A 20,346-nucleotide genomic window follows, 5' to 3' on the forward strand; every position below is an offset into this window, starting at 1 on the left:
CTCTGCAGCACTGGATGAGCGCAGGGGCACTGAAGCTGCCACAGCACCTGCAAACTCCATAGAAAATAACTTGTAACATCTGCACTCCAGGAAAAGAGGACCTTGACAATGAGCTGCAAACAATAAAATTAAAAATCTATCTTTTCTTGAGAGTAGAGAAGAAATTTAATAATCAGTGAATTGCAAAGTTGTTTTGCAATTTTAACCATTTATCATGATGAGGATAATCTTTTTATATAAAACTAAAAAAAAAAAACGCACAACCAAAGGCAATCAAAAATCATGACATTTTTGCAATAAATAAATGGTTTATTATTAGATAAATATAAATTTTTCAAGATGACATTGTGCTTACATGTACTGTATTAAGAAGTGGCCCGTGGCACTGGCCAGTGTGTATTTGGCACTTTCATATAGTAGTCCTGTGTAAACAATTTGCATAGTATCATCTCTTTGTTAATTCAATTATAACAAATTATATATGCAAAAAAAACACTCAAAACATCACCTTGGCTCCTTTACAAATAGAATTAATGTATATAAGAAATTCAAAAGCAATGCCAGCTTTAATAGTTCACACTCTTAAGCAGAAGTCATTGTCCACCTTCTTCGAATGCTTTGAATGCATAGATGTTTTATATTCCTACGTGTCATCAAGGCTTCACATCACACGACCCTCCACCCCCCAGGAAGAAATCTCTAGCAGATCACTTCACCTCATTTACTGTCTTGTTGGAGTGAAAGGCTCATTAAAACACAAGTATGCTGACTCTACTGTCAAGTCTTTAGGTAGGTCGGATGATTGAACCAATTATAGTCCTCTCGTGAGTTTGTAATGACCATGACCTGACTGCCATCGGAAACTTCTCAAAGAGGTAGTGATGGAAATAATAGACACCCCCCTCCACTTCATCTCTTATATCACAACTTGGAAGTGAGGGTATTCAATATATTTGTCCAGAATGCTCTGTCTACATGAAGAAGACAAGCCAGATAATGTGCCGATACATTGATGACGTTTTTGTTCTTGTCACTTTGTTCTACAGGTTAGACCTTTTCTAGCATGTTCGCCAATGTCCCATGTTAATGTCGTTTAAGGATTTTTAATCATTTTATACCAACCAATAACGCTCTATTATTTGCCTGAAAATTCCAATAACTTTGAGAAAAGATCTTCTTTTCACCAATGATCTTTTCTTGAATCAACATTCCTAGAAAGCTCTATTGTTCTTTATGTCAATTTTTGCATTGGGGCTCAGAGTCTGTCTTCATGTTAAACATATATATATATATATAAAAAAAACTGCAAATATAACAGATTTCTCCACTATCGATGTTAACTGGGTGAGTGTTACAAGCCAGAAATTACAATTGCAATGGGGCACCAAGGAAAGATATAAAGGAAAGTCCACAATTCGTTAAATGTGTACATCACAAAAATGGTCACAGACTGAATAATTAAAAGAAGCCCCAGAGGAAGCTTTGAAAGTGAAACCCCAGGTTGGGCAGTATTTTGTTCTGCCACTAGGATACTTTAAAAAAAAAAAATCCAAAAAGATAAAAACCTGCAAATGTAACAGATTTCTCCACTATCTGATGTTAATCGGGAGAGTGATACAAGCCAGCAATTACAATTGCAATGGGGCATCATGGGAATGAAAAAAGGAAAGTCCACAATTCCTTAAATGTGTAATCAGATCTCATAGTGACATCACAAAAATGGTCATAGACTGAAAAATTAAAAAAAGCCCCAGATGGAGCTCTGAAAGCGAAACCCAGGGTTGGGCAGGACTTTACCACTAGGACGCTATACTTTTTTAGAATGCATTTATTTTATAATTTTTAGGAGAATATTAGAATAAATATCTTCTTGATTATCCAAGCATGAGATCTGCTGTACTATGGTGTTATGGCTTATATATCTTTAGGAATATCAAGACCAAAATTGGGATTTTTGTTAACCTGCACTGGAGGACAACTAGTATTAGTGGACAACAATTGGAGACCTTTTTATTCTTACGTATATACAAAGGTGGTGCATAGAAACTTACATTCAGACTGTTATCATTTGCTTGTGCTATGTGAGCCACAGGAGTGCATACTTGAACAGATTTCCCTAATTTTGCAGGAAAGGACACGGAGAGGGACAAGGAGAGCTACAGTGCAAGAAATTCCACCTGAACCCTTCGTTGGAGAGAGGAGCTCATAGGTATTATAAAATATCACATGTAGATTGTGGGGGGGAGGTGCATTAGCTTCAAGCTACGCCTCCGAGGACTCCACTACACAAATCCTTATTCCTCAACTATATACCCTTTTTGAGTAGCATGGGATGAATGTGATATTATGGACAACATCATTGACACCTGCATTTTCCATTTTTGGCCTAATATTATGGACAGCTGCATTGACATCTTGGGGCTTCAGGCGAACCTAAAGGCTTCAGGTCATAAGAGGTGATCCCATGGGGAAAAGTTTTGCTTAAACATTCAGTGAGATGGAAACTTACTCCTCATTATTATGTTAAAAATTAAAGACTTTCTTCAAAAATTAAGACAAAAAGTTGACTGCAGTTTGTGTCGTAGAAGAACTTTGTGTATTTTCAAAAACTTTACAGAACAGTTGTCCCATTAAGTCAGCGACCAAGGAAATTACAGTGAACTGAGAATAACCAATCATGCCTCGGAAATCTTTCTCGAGACCTATACATGTGGTGAAGAATTTTTGCAAACCCAATGGATTAAATAAATGATTTCACAAAGATACGTTCTCTGGTTCTCTTCTAGGCGAAACCCATATTTTCCAGTCTATAGGAGTCACCTTATTTAGTGGCCCACTTTGCATCTTTCCCCTCGGAAACCTTTTTTTTGTTTTTGTGAATTTAGTTATTTGCCATTTTTTGAGCCTGATCTCACAATCTGTTTCCCTGAGCTCTTTAATAGTGCAGAATATCATAATAGTCATCTTCTTCGTTCTCCGACTTGGTGAAGGACCTTCAACTGGCCAAGAATCCGCCGTAAATTTGCAGTTCATTATTCTTTGCGTTATATGTTTTTGTTTTTATCCAAAAATTCACATATTTTATTCATGTCAACACCAATTCTGTATCTTACAATGGTGACACTTCATCAGCATAATCAGTGGTGGTCTACCTTAAGATCGCCCCCCCCCCAAAAAAGCCACTTCCGAAATTCTTCCTAATTTCAAATAAGCCAAGTATTTAAAAATTGTCATATTTCTCAAACTGACTGGACACCAATACTTTTCATTTAAGACTCCAAAATGAAAGATGATGAAATGATGATGAGGATAATGAGGATGCTATGATACTAGTTGGGAAAAAGCCACCGTACCCGAAATCACACTTCAGTTATTGTATGTGACTGTCCAGAATTTTTACTTTTTTCATCCAAGGGGCCCAGTCCATCCAGGTATTCTTGCTTAGAATTGCTATATAAATTCTTAAATTTATCCAGTATGGGACTCTTATCCTTCCCCCCAGTCTTTGGAGTATGAGGGGGACCATTCGGACATGAACCAACGTGATTATAATTGCCCATATCTGAGCACTCTGTCTCACGATGGTAGAAATAACTGAAGTTGGATACGATGACTGGCACGGGAAGAGAGATGGTCAACACACCGGCAATGGCACAGAGTGAGCCCACCAGTTTACCACCAACAGTCTCAGGGGACATATCTCCATAGCCGACTGTTGTCATCGTGACCACAGCCCACCAAAATGCTTCCGGGATGCTGGTAAACTTGGTGTCTTCGTGATCTGCTTCTGCAAAGTACACAGAACTGGAGAAGAGGATAACTCCAATAAACAGGAAGAATATAAGAAGACCAAGTTCTCGCATACTTGCTTTAAGTGTCTGTCCCAAAATCTGTAATCCCTTGGAGTGCCGGGACAGCTTGAAGATACGGAAGACTCTCACCAAACGGATTACCCTGAGAATGGCCAATGACATGGCTGGTTGGCCAACACCTTTGTTGCGAGCTAGTTCTGTGCCTAGTGCAACAAAGTATGGTATGATAGCCACAAAGTCAATAATATTCATGATATCCTTGAAGAAGGCTGCCTTGCTGGGAGAAGCAATGAAACGTACGGAGAGCTCAAAAGAGAACCAACAGATGCAGATGGTTTCCACAATAAAGAAGGGATCCTCAAATGGACTTTTCTCTTTAAAGGTCTGCGTCATATTACTCCTATGAACCGGCTGCACCTGAAACGGAAAGAGAAAAAAACATTTTTAGGATATTTTACAGTATATAGATGAAAACTTAAGAGGTTATCCCATTTTGGACATTTATGGCTCCCTTAAAAATTAATAGAGCTAAGCCAACTCATGTACATCCACTCCTCAATTTTGAATTTTTTGACCACGCACCAAGGTTCTGCTCTCTACAATGAATGGACAACTGGACATAACTTTTCCCTTACAATGGGGTATGTCCCTCCTGCCCAAGGTCAAACAATGATGGACCCCTTAAGAGGTTATCCCATTTTGGACATTTATGGCTCCCATAAAAATTAATAGCACTAAGCCAGCTCATACACAACCACTTCTCAATTTTAGGACCACACACCAAGGTTCTCCTCTCCTCAATGAATGGACAACTGGACATAACTTTTCCCTTATAATGGGGCATGTCCCTACTCTCCAAGGTCCAACAATGATGCACCCCTTAAGGGGTTATCCCATCTTGAATATTTATGGCTCCCATAAAAATTAATAGCACTAAGCCAGCTCATACACAACCACTTCTCAATTTTTGGACCACACACCAAGGTTCTCCTCTCCTCAATGAATGGACAACTGGACATAACTTTTCCCTTATAATCAGGCATGTCCCTACTCTCCGAGGTCCAATGAATGCCAATAATGACGTACTCTAATGACAAGGGGAATGGTAATGTCCAGTTATCATTTTATTCAAACAGTTTAAGAAGAAATAACAGATGAACTTCACAATGAACAAAGTTGTAAGAAAAGAAACTCCAGAATTGTTATCTCACGAGGAATACCAATATTTACTAAAAGTGATGTAAAAAAGTTTTATCTCAAGAAACTACTAAATTATAGTAGAATTAATCTGATAAAACTGACCTAAAAAAATATCTTATCCTCTTCTAAACTGACCCCAAGTAGGGTTTTCAGCTCAATCTGGTGAATAAGGAGCAATCATGCATAGCCTTAGCCCCCTGATGAAGCCAGACATGGTGAAACATGTTGGGGAGGCTATTAGTTAGCTTTTATTAGGCAGGGTAGGGCAATATCACTCTGACAATTATTGTCACTCATGTTACTCATAGTGTCCGGTCCGCGGCCGGATACGTGATTTAGTATATGTTTGATTGCTCTACCTGCAACTGCTTTTAGATTGATCTGTGTTAATTTGTTAGGATTAAAAGTTAAGTTTTATTAATCTTGAGTTTAGGGTACCTCTAGTTGCCCTTTGGGCCAATTGTGTTTGTAAGGAGCGATCATGTCATGCACAGATTAGGGGAAGGTCTGGTGTGAGGCCAAACACACAACAAGGGATACACCATGACAAACAAGGGGTACACCGGGAACACTAGAACAATGGAGGGCCTTAGGACTAGTGAAAGGGAAGATGGACACCTCCTCCACCTACCTGCCACTGTACCTTGCACTCCTAGCCAGTCCCTATATAGATTCCGCACCTGTAGGAACCTGTAGCCCTGAAAAGACCCTACAATAGTTCCTGGCTAGGGAGTGGGCAGGTAAAGGACTCTAGCCTCACCACTATACTGAAAGAACCCAACAGGGAAGAAAGACAGACGGGGAAAACACTACAACAGACTGCTGCAGTCAGCACCAAGACTTGAGCCACCACTGCAACGTCAACAGAGGGTTTCCAGCAGCTCCTTCTACCACCAGGACCAGCTTCCAAATGGCAAAGAGAATAACCAGAACCCTCTGCTGGTAGCAGAAGGTATAACAAGGAACTGGGAGTGGTCCAAAACTGAAAAAAAACACCTGACAAAGAGTCAGAAGCTGCTGGTAGGCAAACTATTAACCCTACGACTGCCAAAGGAAACACGTTTACTATTGAGAGTCAAGAATGGAAATGACTGTCAAGTCGTGGATCTGTCACAAGTCTCATATGGCAGAGAGACAGCCATGATAAATCAGTTTGATGGACTTATGTCTACCTTCAAGGGACTCTACCAGCACAGGATGACTGTTCAAACCAAATACAGTGCATCAGTGCATCATGGCTAATCATTTATATACACCTTTCCATCTGCTTGTTTTCTCTCCATTTCCACTCCCCTCTTCTTTGATTGACAGGTCTAGTTTTATAGAACCAGGGAAGGGCAAGATAGATGGAAAACAAACAGGCAGAAAAATGTATTAAATATTTGGCCCTGTTATGATGCACCGAGCGCCTGTGCTTTGTCTGAACAGTCTTTCTGTCCCTTTAAAACAATAAAACTATGATATCTATATATATAATTGCCTTATTCTGTCTGTCTTGCTCCAAAATGACGTCATTACAGTGACAACTGTCGAGACAGCGCATGCGCTGAAGTGCCTGCGAACAGCACGAATTATGGCGCCCGACACCTTTCCCTGCACCCACACGGAGCCCTGACTCTCAGGTGACTGCTGCACCCACGGGAGCCCACACCGGGAACCCAGCGGAGACATACCCTTGCGTTGCTGGGATCGTGCCGGGAGCCGGCGTACGCTGGTAACCATGGTACATATCGGATAACTAAGCAAAGTGCTTTGCATAGTTACCCGATTGTGTACCATGGTTACCAGCGTAAAGGGGGCTTTACACGCTACGACATCGCTAATGCGAACTTGTTGGGGTCACGGAATTGGTGACGCACATCCGGCCGCATTAGCGATGCCGTTGCGTGTGACATCTATGAGCGATTTTGCATCGTCGCAAAAACGTGCAAAATCGCTCATCGGTGACATGGAGGTCCATTCTCAAAAATCGTTACTGCAGCAGTAACGAAGTTGTTCCTCGTTCCTGCGGCAGCACACATCGCTCCGTGTGACACCGCAGGAACGAGGAACCTCTCCTTACCTGCCTCCCGTCCGCTATGCGGAAGGAAGGAGGTGGGTGGGATGTTACGTCCTGCTCATCTCCGCCCCTCCACTTCTATTGGGCGGCGGTTCAGTGACGCAGCTGTAACGTCGCTGTGACGCTGAACGAACCGCCCCCTTAGAAAGGAGGCGGTTCGCCGGTCACAGTGACGTCGCCGGACAGGTAAGTGTGACGGGTGTGGGCGATGTTGTGCGGCACAGGCAGCGATTTGCCCGTGTCGCACAACAGATGGGGGCGGGTACCCATGCTAGCGATGTCGGTACCGATATCGCAGCGTGTAAAGCGGCCTTTACTCGGCTCCACCCCCCCCACACACACCGCCCTCCGCATGTATACACTAAACACACACAGACACACACGAATAGTCACCTGTCCCCAGCCATGCAGTCCCCGGCACTGACGTCCTCAGCGCCATGGCCACGCTCGGCTCCACCCCCACCACACTCCGTCCTCCGCATGTATACACTGAACACACACCCCGGCACTACTGCACCCATCATCCCCGCATGCACGCAGACACTACTGCTCCCATCATCATCACTGCACACACGCAGGCACTACCGCACTCATCATCATCGCCGCACACACCCCGGCACTACCGCACCGATCATCATACCCGCACACACCCTGGCACTACCGCACCCATCGTCATCTCTGCACACACCCCGGCACTACCGCACTCATTATCATCACCGCACACACAAGCACTACCGCACTCATCATCATCCCCGCACACACCCCGGCACTATCGCACTCATCATCATCACCGCACACACAAGCACTAATGCACTCATCATCATCCCTGCACACACGCAAGCACTACCTGAGTGAAGTCTCCAGTGACAGCACGGCTTACTTTAGTTGCTACGTGGAGCTGACACAGAGCGGTTGTGTTCTACGGCGCTCCCTGTCAGCTTCATGTAGCAGAGCTGAAAGCGCCGTGTGGATTACGTCAGACCTGGATGGGTGTTTGGGGATTAATAAAGTGGTAAATGAGGGGTTTTTTTTGTCTTTTATTCCAAATAAAGGATTTTTCGTTGTGTGTATTTATTTACTTTCACTTACAGGTTTACTTTTCACTTACAGGTACGCCGGCCATGATTATTCTAGGACTTAGTGGCAGCTATAAGCTGCCCTTTAACTCCTTATTACCACGTTTGCCTCCGTACCAGGGCAATTCGGGATAAGCCGGGTAGAGTCCGGGAACTGACGCATCTAATGGATGCGGCAATTCTGGGCGGCTGTTGGCTGATATTGTTAGGGTGGTGGGCTTCCCATAACGTGGCGCTCCCCCATCCTGACAATACCAGCCTCCAGCCGTGTGGCTTTATCTTGGCTGGTATCAAAATTGGGGGGGACCGCAGTTTTTTTTTTTTAATTATTTATTTATTGTACCGCACGAAATAGCCCGCCCACCGGCAGCTGTGATTGGTTGGAGTGAGACAGCTGTCACTCAGCGTGGGGGCGTGTCTGACTGCAACCAATAATAGGCGCCGGTGGGTGGGGGAAGCAGTGAATACGAGACTGAATAATGATCGGCCGGCGTTTTCAAAAGCAGGAGAAGCCGCCAGAGCAGTTTGCCAGCTGTGCAGCGCCGCGCCGGTAATCAATGAGTACGAGAGAGGGGGAGAGAGGGGGGTGGGGGAGGGGTAGAGAGAGAAGGGGGGATGAGGGGTGGGGAGAGAGGAGGAGAGACCAGGAGTGATTTTAAACGATTTAGATCGTTCTGCTGGACATGCTGAGCATGCGCAGTAGAACGTAACGCGATCCGTCAGCGGATTCCGCCGCTTATTGCATTGCGGCGGAATCTGCCCCCATAGACAATCATTAGACACCTTGGCGGATTCTAACAGAATCTGTCAAGGTGCGATATTTTAACAACCCAAAAAACGCTACATGCAGCATTCTCTCCGTCCGACGCTGCGTCAAATTAGCGACGCAGCGTCGTCCAGCGGATGCAACGCAGACACTTGCGTAAAGCGGGCTTTACACACTACGATATATCTAACGAGATGTCGGCGGGATCACGTCGTAAGTGACGCACATCCAGCATCGTTAGTAATATCGTAGCGTGTGACAGCTATGAACTAGCAGAAATACTCACCTTCTCGTTCATCGCTGACACGTCGCTCATTTTCCAAAAATCGAACGTCCGGTTGTTCATCGTACCCGGGGCAGCACACATCGCTACGTGTGACACCCCGGGAAGGATGAACAACAGCTTACCTGCGTCCCGCCGGCAATGCTGAAGGAAGGAGGTGGGCGGGATGTTTACCTCCCGCTCATCTCCGCCCCTCCGCTTCTATTGGCCGGCTGCTGTGTGACGTCGCTGTGACGCCGAACGTCCCTCCCCCTTCAGGAAGTGGATGTTCGCCGCTCACAGCGAGGTCGTTTGGAAGGTAAGTACGTGTGACGGGTTACAGCATTGTGCGACACGGGCAAGAAATTGCCCAAACGATGGGGGCGGGTGCGATCTCAAATGCGATCGCACGATTAATTGAAGCATGTAAAGCAGCCTTTACAGTGCGTCGACAATACAAGTCTATGGAGAATAGCGCAGTGCGTTAATGGACTGTGCTATTCTCCATAGTGGCGGATTGCGCTGAACGCAAGTGTGAAAGCGCCCGAACACACACACACACCTGGATAGTTACCTGTCCCCAGCCATGCATTCCCTGGCACTGACGTCCTCAGCGCCATGGCCCCGCTTGGCTCCGCCCCCCCCCACCCGCACACATTACCTACCCTGCAGGATGGGGGCACATGTCAGGATGGTGGCTGCACCACGATGGGGGCACATACCAGCATTGGGCCACATCACAGCATCAGCATATTTTTACTTAACTTTACACTGTTCATGGCCTTCTTTCATTACCAGCCATGGACATCATTAACATTAGACTCATCTATTAAAACTGTTCCTTCTGTTGTTTGTCATTTTAAAACCAATAAACAATTATAAGAATACTAAATTACACCGAACCCATCCAGTCCATTCATTACCTTATTATTCACTCTGCTAACCTACATACACATTCTAGACCACCCGAAACGTTAGAAACGGGCCACCTTCTAGTACAAGATAAAATTAAATATCAACATTAGGAATTGCACTTAAACTGTATGGATCAAGTCAGAATAATATTCCAATACAATCTGTACCAACTGTCCAAAGGTTACGGATCTAAGAACTCGGAGCTCAGAACCTGCAGTGCTATCTTCAGACTGGAAAACAAACCCTGTGTGAATGATGAGGGCGAGTATAAAATGAAACACAAGTTGGTGACTTTTGAAGGCAAGATGCCACGAGCTTCAAATAAGAATACTGCGGGACAAGGAGACACGTAATTTGGCTTTTTACGGGTTACAACCTTTTGCAAATGAGAATTACAGTAGTCACAAAAAGTTATGGATAGTTGGCTTTTGAGTGAAATTTCAGCATGACCCTACAATGCGCTCTAACCTTTTCAGGTGAACTTAATGTGACCTTCTCTAACCTTCTGGATGCTCATGTCCAACTGTTCTGTGTTTCAGGACTTTTTGCACAACTTGCTGTTCTCTAATAAGGAGCTTAAGGCAAAATTCACAACAGGAGTTTGATCCCTGAATCGTCCAATACGTTTCAGGGTTCAATTAGAATTGGTATTAACCAGTCCTCCTCATCGTGTTGGTCACATTTTGACATCTGAGACAAAGACAACACCTAACAATTGATCAGCAGTATCTCACAATTCACAATTACCAGGCTTCAAGCAGGATTTTGCCAGATAAAAGTGGCCACTGAGCTTAGAGTATCATAGAGTTTCATCAAAAGGTTGCAACAGAGATACAGAGAGACTTGAAGAGTTACAGAAAAGCAGAGAAGTGGACGTCCTTTGGCCACATCCCACATTGAGGACCGCTTCATTGTGAACAATACCCTTCGGAACAAGATGATGAAGACTACACAACTGCAGGCACATTTAAGGGAGATGAGAGGCACCAAGTGTCACATTAGATTGCTTTTTGAGTGCCAGAGCTACTCTACAATATTATTTATTTTGCTCTTGAGCACCAATACACAGTGAGCGGAGCCTTAATCTCTCTTCACATCAGACCAGTCAAAACCATTTACACAGCGTGGTCTGCGTGCTAGAAGACCTGCAAGGCACCTGACAACAACAACAGGCATTGACGTCATCTACGTACCTGACCACACCACCAGGCACAAGCGTCATCTACGTACCTGACCACACCACCAGGCACAAGCGTCATCTACGTACCTGACCACAACACCAGGCACAGGCGTAATCTACCCTGGATGAGGGACCATTGGCCTCAGTGCTGTTCACTGATGAAAGTTAATTCATGCTGAGCAGCAGAAATGATGGCGCAATTATGGAAATGTGAAGGAGAGCTCTATGTATCAGCCACTGTTGTCCCCAGATGAGCCTTTGGTGGTGGTGTTGTTACAGTGTGGGCCAGTGTGTCTCGTCAGTACAGAATGGACCTACACTATATGAATGGTACAATGACAGCCCCTACTACATCACTAATCCAGTCATTGTGCCTCTGCATGAGCAACACCGGCCTAATTTCATTTTCATGGATGACAATGCTCCAGCTCATCGATGTCACATCATTAGGAAAAATGGTCGGGGGGCCACGTCAATAGCAGGAGGCTAGGATAGGATCAGGAACATCAGGTAAAGGAGTTGTCAAAATATGAGACAAGTTGAAGGAGCAGCAATCTACTAAGTAGAGTAGAGGCTGAAAATCACAGGAACCAGGTCAAGCTGCAATGATAACTGGCAACTGATGGTCAAAGCTCAGTGGATTAAATAGTGTGAGCCTCACCCAGGGCTCATACAACGGAGCTAATTAATTAATACAAGATTAACTAGTCCAAGTATAAAAAAACAAATCTGAGGCACACGCACCAAAGGCAACAGAAATAAAAACCGAGTGGTTAATGAATTTTGCGCAAAGTAAAAAATGACCTTAAGTTTTCTTTAACTTTTTAGTGCAAAAATTTGCAAGTTTTTGCAAAATTTGCCCAAAGGTTTTTCTGGTGTACCTAAAATCATTCCAGGGGGAGGACTGGAATACATTTGTGCCAAAATTTGCCACTTTTTGAGAAGTTGCAAATCATAAATAAGAAATAAACATCTGGAAATGCTACAGTCCACCCATAATGGCGAAAATAAAAGAGTAAGTGAACACATAAGATAGAGTATAAAAAGGCGTATATTAAAAAGAATTAGGTGCATATGAAAACAGTAAAAAACCAAACACTAAAAACTAGATAAAAATAAAAAGGCACAAATGCAATAATGAATCAAGGTCTGGAACAGAGAGATGCTAACACTTTTTGTCTGGAGGACTCATCCCAACAGTTAATTAAACGGACAACCTATTTATTCAAATGAGCACCATGTAATGCCATATTTCCCCTGCGGAGGTGCTACAGGATAACAACACAGGCTGTTAGAATCCCACATGGATTACAGCCAATCACTAAAACTAATAATAGACCATCCATTGTCACGTCCCCACCGGAGCCCGCTCCTGCGACTTCTGCTCCGATCGCCAGACGACGCCATGTTCCCACCATGGATAGTGCTGGTGATGGGAGAGCCCGTGGCTCTGTGGAGCACAGGCTCCGCTCATCCACTAGGCTGGGTTTCCCTGGAACCTGCAGTACCACTGGCTGACTGTAGGTGGCGTGTGTGTCTTCCAGCTGAAGTTGCCAACATTCACCTGCAGCCAATGGGAAGACACCACACCCTTCTTATTCCCCCTCCTGTCACATGACCACTGCCAGAGATAGTTCTGTACTCCTGGCTCATGTGCTGTTTGTATGTTGATTCCTGTGCGCTGACCTTTGCTTGTTTTTTGACTACCCTCCTGCCTGTCGTTTTTGTACCTTGCTGCCAGTTCCGGATTTGACCTCTGCTTTGTCTCCTCACTACACCCTTGCCTGCCGATTCGGTTCCTGTTTTGCATCTCCTGGTTTTTGACCCTGCCTGACCACCACGGACTACAGCCTACCACAGGTAGTGATCTCTGGAGCTCTGTGTAATTCCAAATCCCTGTATAGGGGTTAAAGGGTTGCAGAGTTCTTGGGGTCCTGCTTTGTGAGCGGCTTTTCTCTAGACTCCCCTTACAGCCAGTCTGAGTCTGTGGCTCCAATCAGGCATTACATCCATATAGTGGTATTACTTAGTTATTCTGTAATAATATTTTGCTTTTTTTCACTTTGTAAGGTTCTGAAACTTTGGAAATCAGTTTATTAGGGAATTTATCTTCATTCCCATAAACGAAGACCTCAGCTTTTCTACAGTGAATTTCCATGCCTTCAGCTGCACTGATATTAGAACGTACTCCTTTGGAGTACAGACGATGGCAGTGATGGGTCAGATAAGCATCTAGGTCACTAACTCTGGGATGAGCAGCTGCAAGAGATTAGTGTGACAAGCAGAACACTCGGAGAAGACAGGAGCTGACCAATCACTGCCATGAGCTGTACTCCACATGAGCACGTTCTGGTATCAGTGCAGCAAAAGGCAGGAAAATAGGGGAAAAGGATGGGGTTTGAAAGATCCCTTTTTCACAAGAATGAAGACAAATTGTCATGCGATGTTCGGCTCTGCACACACCTGCTGGCACGTTGTTGGTAGACACTGTTCACTCCACAGAGTCTGACAAGCAACCTGAAGCTTTTGGAGTGTTCAGCCTGAGCTGGGTGTCGGCTGGTTCAGGTTCACTGGTATTCAGCTCTGCAGGAGTTAATTGCTGCAGACTTTTGAGCAGGTCCTAGAGCTCGGGTTGCTAATTGCCATGTGCAGCTCTCTCCTCCCTATTTACAGCACGGCTTACTTACAGTATACACCGATAATAGCTTCAGCAATCCCGGTCTTGATGATTTTCCTGTTAATGGTGATCCGTGTTGTGATTCTGAGTGGTGTGAGCGTTCCACTGTTGTGCATTACTTCCTCCCCTTTTTGTTGTTCCCTGGTACAGATATTGTATCTTCTGTGTATTTTGAGTGCTGCGTGTACGAGTTTCCATTTTCTCTTGTCCATGTCGTTTTGGCTGATTTTTTCATTGCATTTTCCGGCCCGCCCCAAGGTAGTGAAAGAGGAGGAGTAAGATCAGGGCTCGGACAGGAGTCAGGGTCATGCTCGGGGCTCGGACCTGGCTACCATCAAGCCTACCTCCGAGATAAGAGACAGCGCAGGATCTCAAGTCTGAGGGCCAGCCTAGGGGCGCCTGTCCTGTCATTACATACCCCGTGACACAAATCTCCTAATATAGTGATTTGCAAAGTTTTAGAACTTTCATCACCAGACAAAATAGTTAAAAAATGTAAAGTTTAGTTGCTCTTTAACTATACTGTTATTTGTGCACCATATTGTATACTGTATGTATTGTGATTGTGTACCTCTTCATGACGTTTTATGCTCTTATGCATTTTACAAAGACGTTATAAAAAACTAGAGTGTTTAATGGTGTTAAATCTTTCTGTCAATGGCTACCTTAAGAAACCCGCTTGACATTTCAGGGTGGAGACAGACTTACAAGACGACTGACAGCTATTTTGGATAATGGCAGCTTGTCTGGTAATTTTGCAATTTGCTATTTCATGCTGCTGAAATCTTGGCGTAAGATTTATTGGCATCAGTTGTATCTGTATCTCAAGGGGTTATTTTTTTCCAAACTGAATTGTCCCTATGTGACAGTAATTCAAGATGTAGGAACCAAAAAATGTCAGGAATCGTAGTCGGACGACACTGTTTGTATCGATGTAAAGACAAAGCCTCTGCTGGCAAATATTGGTGACACATCACCCCATAATTCACTTTAGCTTTTTCATCGATATATATGTAGAAGCTATGATTGCAAAGTCACTGGCAAAACTGTCTAAGGTTTATATGTTCTGGTCGTATCTGGATCCTTGAGTCTGAAGATGACCAATTTTAAGGAGAATAGTACTATAGGTGAGGCCCTGTGACAGATTTTGCATTGGGCTGGAGAAACAGACCATATCACCATTACTGCAATGTCTGAATTCCTCCTACCATTCCTAATTGGGACCCCTGGATTCCATATAGTATTCCTAGTTGTACCTCTAAAATCCTCTTACTATTCCTAGATGTGACCCCCGGATTCCTCCTAGCATTCCTAGCTATCTCCCCTGGATTCCTCCTATTATTCCTAGATGTGACCCCAGATTCCTCCTACTATTCCTAGTTGTGCCCCTATAATCCTCTTACTATTCCTAATTGTGACCCCCAGATTCCTAGTTGTGACTCCCAGATTCCTGCTACTATTCCTTATTTGTGACCCCAGATTCCTCCTACTCTTCCTAGCTGTGACCCCAGATTCCTCCTACTCTTCCTAGCTGTGACCCCAGATTCCTCCTAATATTCCTAGTTGTAGCCCCCAGATTCCTCCTCTTATTCCTATTGGTGACCCCCGCATTCCTTCCACTGTTCCTTGATGTGACCCCCGGATTCATTCTACTCTTCCTAGTTATTACCCCGGATTCCTCCTACTCTTCCTAGTTGTGACCCCAGATTGCTCCTAATATTTCTAGTTGTGACCCCCGGATTCCTCCTACTATTCCGGGTTGTGACCCCCGGATTCTTCCTACTGACACCTGTATTACTCCTACTATCCCTAGTTGTGACCCCCGTATTTCTCCTACTATTCCTAGCAGTGACCCCCGTATTCCTCCTACTATTCCTAGTTGTGATCCCCGTATTCCTCCTACTATTCCTAGTTGTGATCCCCGTATTCCTCCTACTATTCCTAATTGTGACCTCCGGATTCCTCCTACTATTCCTAGTTGTGACCCCCGAAATCCTCCTACTATTCCTTGTTGTGACCCCCAGATTCCTCCTACTATTTCTAGTTGTGACCCCTGGATTCCTCCTAATATTCCTAGTTGTTACCCCCAGATTCATCCTACTACTCTTAGTTGTGACCCCGGATTCCTCTTACTATTCCTAGTTGTGACCCACAGATTCATCCTACTATTCCTTATTTGTGACCCCCGGATTTCTCCTACTATTCTTAGATGTGATCCCTGGATTCCTAATACTCTACCTAGCTGTGACCCCAGATTCCTCCTATTATTCCTAGTTATGACCCCAGATTCCTCCTATTATTCCTAGTTGTGACCCCCGGATTCCTCCTACTATTCCGATTTGTGACCTCCGGATTCCTCCTACTATTCCTAGTTGCGACCCCCGGATTCTTCCTATTATTCCTATTTGTGACCCCCGGATTCCTCCTACTATTCCTAGTTGCGACCCCCGGATTCTTCCTATTATTCCTATTTGTGACCCCCGGATTCCTCCTACTATTCCTAGTTGCGACCCCCGGATTCTTCCTATTATTCCTAGTTGTGACCCCCAGATTCTTCCTATTATTCCTAGTTGTGATCCCCAGATTCCTCCTAATATTCCTAGTTGTGACCCCCGGATTCTTTCTATTCTTCCTTGTTATGACCCCAGATTCCTCCTACTATTCCTAGATGTGACCCCCGGATTCATCCTACTATTCCTAGTTGTGACCCCAGATGATTCCTCCTATTATTCCTATTTGTGACCCCCGGATTCCTTCCACTATTCCAAGATGTAACCCCCAGATTCATCCCACTATTTCTAGTTATGACCCCAGATTCCTCCTACTATTCCAAGTTGTGACCCCCGGATTCCTCCGACTATTCCTAGTTGTGACCTTCGGATTCCTCCTAGTCTTTCTTGTTGTGACCCCCAGATTCTTCCTACTATTCCTAGTTGTGACTCTCGGAGTCCTCCTACTCTGTCTTGTTGCGACCCCCGGATTCTTCCTATTATTCCTATTTGTGACCCCCGGATTCCTCCTACTATTCCTAGTTGCGACCCCCGGATTCTTCCTATTATTCCTATTTGTGACCCCCGGATTCCTCCTACTATTCCTAGTTATGACCCCCGGATTCTTCCTATTATTCCTAGTTATGACCCCAGATTCCTGCTACTATTCCTAGTTGTGACCCCCAGATTCCTCCTACTATTCCTATTTGTGACCCCCGGATTCCTCCTACTATTCCTAGTTGCGACCCCCCGGATTCTTCCTATTATTCCTAGTTATGACCCCAGATTCCTCCTACTATTCCTAGTTGTGACCCCCGGATTCCTCCTACTATTCCTAGTTGTGACCCCCAGATTCCTCCTACTATTCCTATTTGTGACCCCCGGATTCCTCCTACTATTCCTAGTTGCGACCCCCGGATTCTTCCTATTATTCCTAGTTGTGACCCCCGGATTCTTCCTATTATTCCTAGTTGTGACCCCCGGATTCCTCCTACTATTCCCAGTTATGACCCCCGGATTCTTCCTACTATTCCTATTTGCGACCCCCGGATTCCTCCTACTATTCCTAGTTGTGACCCCCAGATTCCTCCCACTATTCCTATTTGTGACCCCCGGATTCCTCCTACTATTCCTAGTTATGACCCCAGATTCCTGCTACTATTCTTAGTTGTGACCCCCAGATTCCTCCTACTATTCCTATTTGTGACCCCCGGATTCCTCCTACTATTCCTAGTTGTGACCCCCGGATTCTTCCTATTATTCCTAGTTGTGACCCCCGGATTCTTCCTATTATTCCTAGTTGTGACCCCCGGATTCCTCTTACTATTCCTAGTTGTGATCTCCATTTTAGCAACTATATGTCATTCAACAGTATTTGACATAAAAATCCTCCACCTTTTACAAGATGTTCTGCAGCATCAGCTGCATGCTACATCATAACCATCATACAACCTAACTCAAAGCCCACCTGTGATGATGTGGATTGGGTTGCTAACAGATTTAAAGGGGTTTTCCAGTTTTGGAAAACCTCTGTCTTTGGCGGAAATTTGTTTAAAAACAAACTGTGCTCTACTCCCCTTCCCCAGGTCCAGTGCTGAGTCTACGCTTCTGTTTTCAGTGTTTATTGTTTGCAGTGTTGTCGTCACATTGACAGTGCTACAGCCAGTAACTGAACATAGCGGCTCTGCCCATGAGCCACTCAGAGCCACTGAGGTCAATGATTGGCTGCAGCACTATCGACATGACGTCAGCGCTGCAGATGATAACATACATTGGGGGTCAATGGCAAAAACTCAGTGTTGGACCCGAAAAGGGTGAGAAAAGCATCATTTTAAGTTTTCAAAACAAACTGAAGCCAGGAGATAGAGGATTTTCAAACCTGGAAAACCTCTTTACTGACCACTAAGGGCCAGAGTTTAATGCATTTTTTAGTTCATCACCTTTAAAGGGGTTTTGACCACCAACAAAAGTTAATTTTAATCAATAGATCTTGGAATAATAATAATTTCCACAATTGGATGTGTTTAAAAATAATGTTCCTGTACTGAGATAATCTTATATATGTGTCCCTGCTGTGTACTGTGTAATGGCTGTGTCTGACTGTACAGGGACATGGTCTGATCATACCACATCTCCTGGGCAGGGGAAAGAGCAAAAGAGAGTATACAGATAGCACAGCATGGGATCACAAATTATTCTTTCTTTGGGGTAAAACATTTTTTTTAAAAAAACTGACTGGGAAATGTTTTACCTCACAGAAAGAATTAACTATCATCTCACGCTACAATGTCTGTATATTCTCTTTTGCATTCTTCTCTGTCCAGGAGCTGTGGTATAATCATATCACATCTCCTGGGCTGGAAAGGATACAAAAGAGAGTATATAGATAGTACTAAATGGGATCACTGCTGATTCTTTTTGTGAGGTAAAGCATTTCCTTGCCTGTAGAATAAAAAAATGTTTTACCTCAAACAAAGAATACTTTTGGATCCCATGCTGTAGTGTCTGTAATTTTTTTTTACTTCTTCCCCTGCCCAGGAGATGTGGTATGATCAGACCATGTCCCTGTACGGTCAGACACGGCCATTACACAGTACACAGCAGGGACACATTTACAAGATTATCTCAGCACAGGAACATTATTTTTAAACACATCCAATTGTGGAAATTATTATTATTATTATTCCAATATCTATTGATTAAAATGAACTTTAGGTGTAATTTTATTATTTTTTTTCCATAAGTCAATAGTACACAAGAAAATAAGAAACCTTGTACTACATTTTATCAGAGAAATCTGCTTCTTTCTCTTCCCGGACTGATCTTTCACTCTGTAAACTTAGGGGTAAAATGTGTATTCAGTGAAGACAGATTTTCTCATTACTAACATAGTAGATGATAGTTGGTGCTTCTAAAATTCTATGGAGAAGGGAGGAGCTAGAGACAGACATTCTACTGCAAGTTCTTCTGAATTGACAGTTACACCTTTTTTAAGTATTAACTGTCGTTTCAGGAGAACTTGCAGCAGAATGAATGTGTCTGTCTCTAGCTCCTCCTCCTCCATAGACCTTTAAAAGCACCAACCGTCATTTCATTTCTCAATAATGGGAAAATCTATATTTACTAATGACATATTTTACATATATTACCCCTGAATTAAGAATAAAAGATCAATCTGGGAGGAGAAAGAAACTCATTTCTCTGATTAGATATATTACAAAGTTTCTTATTTTCATGTGTATTATTGATTTATAAATGAAAATGGTTAGTTTTTAGATTTTTTGAGAATTTAAGCTAGAGGCTGTAGTTTTTGGATATTTTTATGAGATATTTAACCGTTTCTTCTCCATTGTCCTCCACTTCAAAATCTAGGAAAGAAGCTCAAGTTTCTTGGGGGCTGGGTAGACTCACAGATATCAAGGATCCCTAAGACGAACCGGAATTAAAAAAATTTGGTTCCGGCTTGGAATTGATGCCGGATATCTGGCCGAACGGCGTTCCCCATAAAAGTCTATGGGGACCAGGATCCAGAGCTTAAAAATGGTGGTAAAAGAGAAAGGCGGAATAGATCAAGCGCGTTATACTTACTGAGTCTCTGGAGCGGCTGTAACTGCTTCCAGGGCCTCTCATTTACCCTCATGCATATTCACTGCTTCCCCCGCCCACCGGCAGTCCTGATGTCTATGATTGGTCAGATGCACCCCCAGCCTGTGGGACAGAGTGTTTGATGCTTCCAATCACAGACCATTTGCGGGTCTCTAACGTGGTATAAAAATTAATAAATAAAAAAATTGTCATAGGGTCCCCCCATATTATGATACCTAGCACAGATAAAGCATACAGCTAAAAGCTGCAGCCCCCAGCCATGCGCTTTTTCGGTGTTTGTGTTTATTTCTTTTCATTTATAGAT

The 20,346-nt window shown here is 43.8% G+C and overlaps 1 protein-coding gene across 1 annotated transcript in view; it reads right to left on the reverse strand.

The window, feature by feature from the left end:
* Nucleotides 1-288: 288 nt before the first annotated feature.
* The window catches only part of LOC142256843 (potassium voltage-gated channel subfamily A member 7-like), a 59,419-nt gene continuing 39,361 nt past the window's right edge, over nt 289-20,346 (reverse strand). Inside the window, exon 2 of the mRNA XM_075328772.1 lies at nt 289-4,229. Within this exon, the coding sequence (XP_075184887.1) occupies nt 3,360-4,229 (870 nt within the window). The 3' untranslated portion in view covers nt 289-3,359. The remainder of the gene's footprint in view (nt 4,230-20,346) is intronic.

This window comes from Anomaloglossus baeobatrachus, chromosome 11 (genome assembly GCF_048569485.1).
Source record: "Anomaloglossus baeobatrachus isolate aAnoBae1 chromosome 11, aAnoBae1.hap1, whole genome shotgun sequence".
NCBI classification, from domain to species: Eukaryota; Metazoa; Chordata; class Amphibia; order Anura; family Aromobatidae; genus Anomaloglossus; species Anomaloglossus baeobatrachus.